This window comes from Octopus bimaculoides, chromosome 4, assembly GCF_001194135.2.
Source record: "Octopus bimaculoides isolate UCB-OBI-ISO-001 chromosome 4, ASM119413v2, whole genome shotgun sequence".
Lineage (NCBI taxonomy): Eukaryota > Metazoa > Mollusca > Cephalopoda > Octopoda > Octopodidae > Octopus > Octopus bimaculoides.
In genome coordinates, this window is record NC_068984.1 from 41,963,477 (window position 1) to 41,966,800 (window position 3,324).

General features: G+C 35.6%; 1 protein-coding gene across 3 annotated transcripts in view; it reads right to left on the reverse strand.

Annotated features, from left to right (window-relative positions):
- LOC106881680 (WD repeat-containing protein 64) overlaps positions 1 to 3,324 on the reverse strand; it is a 65,565-nt gene that overhangs the window by 31,548 nt on the left and 30,693 nt on the right. For all 3 annotated transcript variants that reach the window (XR_008263901.1, XM_052967031.1, XM_052967030.1), the window contains exons 14-15: positions 3,095 to 3,183; positions 2,081 to 2,140 (exon numbers count right to left, since the gene is read on the reverse strand). Coding sequence is in view for 2 of the 3 variants with exons in the window: in XM_052967031.1 (XP_052822991.1) it covers positions 2,081 to 2,140; positions 3,095 to 3,183 (149 nt within the window). In the remaining variant the exon portion in view is untranslated. The remainder of the gene's footprint in view (positions 1 to 2,080; positions 2,141 to 3,094; positions 3,184 to 3,324) is intronic.

A 3,324-nucleotide genomic window follows, 5' to 3' on the forward strand; every position in this document is an offset into this window, starting at 1 on the left:
AAATGGACGAAATATTACTAAACATGCTGGCCGGCGTACTAACATTTCTGCCGACTCACCGCCTCTCTGGTTAGTCGTAATATTCTTTTTTATTGTATGTACAAGGTCTGAAATTTTGTGGGAAAGAGCTAAAGTGCAAAACTGGTACTTATTTTATCGACCTCGGAAGAATTTGCGCTCAGAACGTAAAGAGGTGGGTAAGTCGATTACATCAACCCCAGGGCGCAACTAGTACTTATTTTATCGACTCTGATGAAAGGTGAATTCGACCTTGGCGGAATTTGAACTCAGAACGTAAGGACGGACGAAATGCCGATAAGGATTATGTCCGGCGTGCTGGTTTCTTTATTTGAGCACTCAGACTCGACATAGATGGGACGATACACGGACAGACAAAACAGCACAGTGGAGATATAAAACATAGAACGAATGAATGATAAATGAATTATAATAATGGAAATGAGATGTCTTACCTGCTCCCCACTTGCAGGCAGTGTCATTCAACTGTTTATGGATAACGTTTAAAAATCAGTTCATTTTTCTTTTTGCCTCTTTTTAAAAGTCACTATTTAAAAACTTTTTACTTTCCTTTTTTTCACGCTAGATACTGCGTCAATTCGTCGAATTCCACCACTGGTGGCAATTCATCAAATTGAACCTGTATTGACGTTATCTATATTTTGTCTCCAAACAGTTCTTTTAATTTCTCGTCTCTCGCTCTATCAAGCAAGATTGCTTTGGAGTTTTCATTGAACTCTTTCGGCGGCAATTTCACCCTAATTACAGATTTTATTTTGGTAACCTTTGTTCAATTTCGACATTTTTTGTATATTCTAACATATTCCATATATGTTTCCCCTTCTTTAATCCTTCCTGTCTTCCATTATTGGTCTCCTCCGATGTTACTGGTATTGATACCTCTTTTTTCTCTATCGCTTTTTCAATCAATGCTGATGGCATCTCCCGTTTTTCTTTCTTTTGCTTCTGCAACTTCACTTTCTCCTCCGCGCTGGTTTCCCTCGGTGTTGCTGGTCCCTCACACTGAGCCTCCTCTGCATTTTCTTTTCTCTTTTTTAGCGAACTTTTTGGTGGTGAGTCCACGTTTCCTTCTCTCTTCTTTCTCTTCACCACCGTATACTTTTCCACCACATTTTCTGTACTCTTTTCGCCGATTAGCTTTTGCACCTCAACCACTCTTAATCTCACTTCCTCCGGCAGTATGACCTCTTCTGCAATTTTATATAAATCCTGTAAACTGACCTGGACCACTACCTCGAGGCCGTGTCCCTACAGTTTACCTCAGTCGTTCTTGTTACTTTCAAAACTTTAGCTTCCTCTTCTCAGTCTCAGAGGGCACTCTGCCGATCCTCACTCTGGCCACATGTTTGCCACAGTAGATCAGCAGAAGTGTCCATTCTGGTGTTCTCAGCGCCACAGTGGAGTGGTTCATCGCTTCTTGTTCATTTGCGAATCTTACCTCCACTGTGCCGTACTTTTTCCCTCTTGTACAAAAAGTTGTGAGGCTCTTCATCTCTTTTAGGCACTCTTCTATCGTCTCCACTGTGGCTATTTCAATTTTCTTTGTCATCAGGAGCAGGGTTCTGTATACCACTGTCCGCTTCATGATATTTGTTGTAAATCCTTCTGGTGGTGCTAACTTTAAGCTGGCACCATCCTTTTCCAAAAGTTTGTTGAATTCTTTCAATCTTTTCGGTCCATTTTAATTTCTCGCACTTGCAACACATCCGCAGTTAAATTCCTTCCAATGGCTGCCGCATAACTGCCGGCTGGAACTTGTTCTTTCACCATACTTTCTCCTACTTCACCCATAAATGGGGAGGAAAACAAATATAATATACACAAAAAAAAAAAAAACAGTAGCAAGTAGTTAAAAAATTCAACGATAACACTCAACAATAAGTTCACCTTGCGTAGACCTTCAACAATTAAATAAATCCAATTGAATAACTTGGTCACAAAAAAAAACGCGACTCTTTCGCCCAGCTTGCTAACGCTTCTGCCAGCTTGCCGAAATATTAATCACAATAATATTCAAATTGTCTGGTCATGATATACTTACCTTCAGAACCGACTCGTTACATACTGTTATAACTTGGTTCAGTTCAGAATTGTATAAAACCTTATAAATATGAAAAAAAAAAAAGACAATATATCAGTTCAAATTTTATCAGGACATCTTAACATGTTAACCACATAGCTCTAAAAATAAATATGTAAATATATAGTTGATTACAAGTATGTTTTATTCTTTCTATGAGAGAGAAATAAAGAAAAATATACGGAGAGAGATAAATGTCTTCTGTCTCCCATCTCAAATATTAGAAATATACATGTAGACATTTCTCCCTGCCTACAGCTCATATCTATAAAATAATGAAATAAGAAAACCCACCAGCTCTATAATACATACGGAATGAGGAAATATTCATTACCCATCTATTTAATTCTACAAAATTTCAGACAAATATATATGTCCAATGAGCCATTAGATCAAATGAACGGATCAATGTTCACTTAACACGCCCTCATTATATAAAATATATAAGAAATAGTTACTTGCAGCATTTTATTCTGAGGACCATAAGTCTAACACCAATATATATATATATATATATACATATACATAATACATACATACATACATATATATATATAGAGATATATAGGGCAGGAAATCGTCAATTAGTAATAAAATTAATAATTAACCACTTTGCCGAGTAGCTCAGTATGAAAAAACCTTTATCGGTAAAACCATTTATAATCATAAATATACAGGGATTAGCAGTTGGAGAAGCAGGCTTCTGCTAATCCCTGTATATTTATGATTATATATATATATATATATATACATTCATTGGTATGTAATATCTAATCAGTAAATGTTTGGAGTTTTTTAAATTTTAATGTATGTCCTAATTTGAATACAAAACCTCACTAAGCAAACAATCATAACAAAGCCGCTGAATTAATCTGATATTTTATTCATAGCCTGTCAACTCCACTACACTCATGTTTGAGTTTGGTTCTCAAGCACAGATATAAATACTAAGAATATGACTTTTATAGTACTCACTTGATTTATTGGCCTATCGTGGGATTGTGGTATTTGCATTGTATCTTGAACCGTTCTGGATAGAGGCCAAGAATCAAAAACATCGGATCCTTGTTTAATAAACGAACAATTTTTATATATTCAATATTTATATAAGATAAAAAGGATTAAGGGGTGTGAATATGTATGCCTACACATACATACCTACTTACATATATATATATATATATATATATATATATATATATATA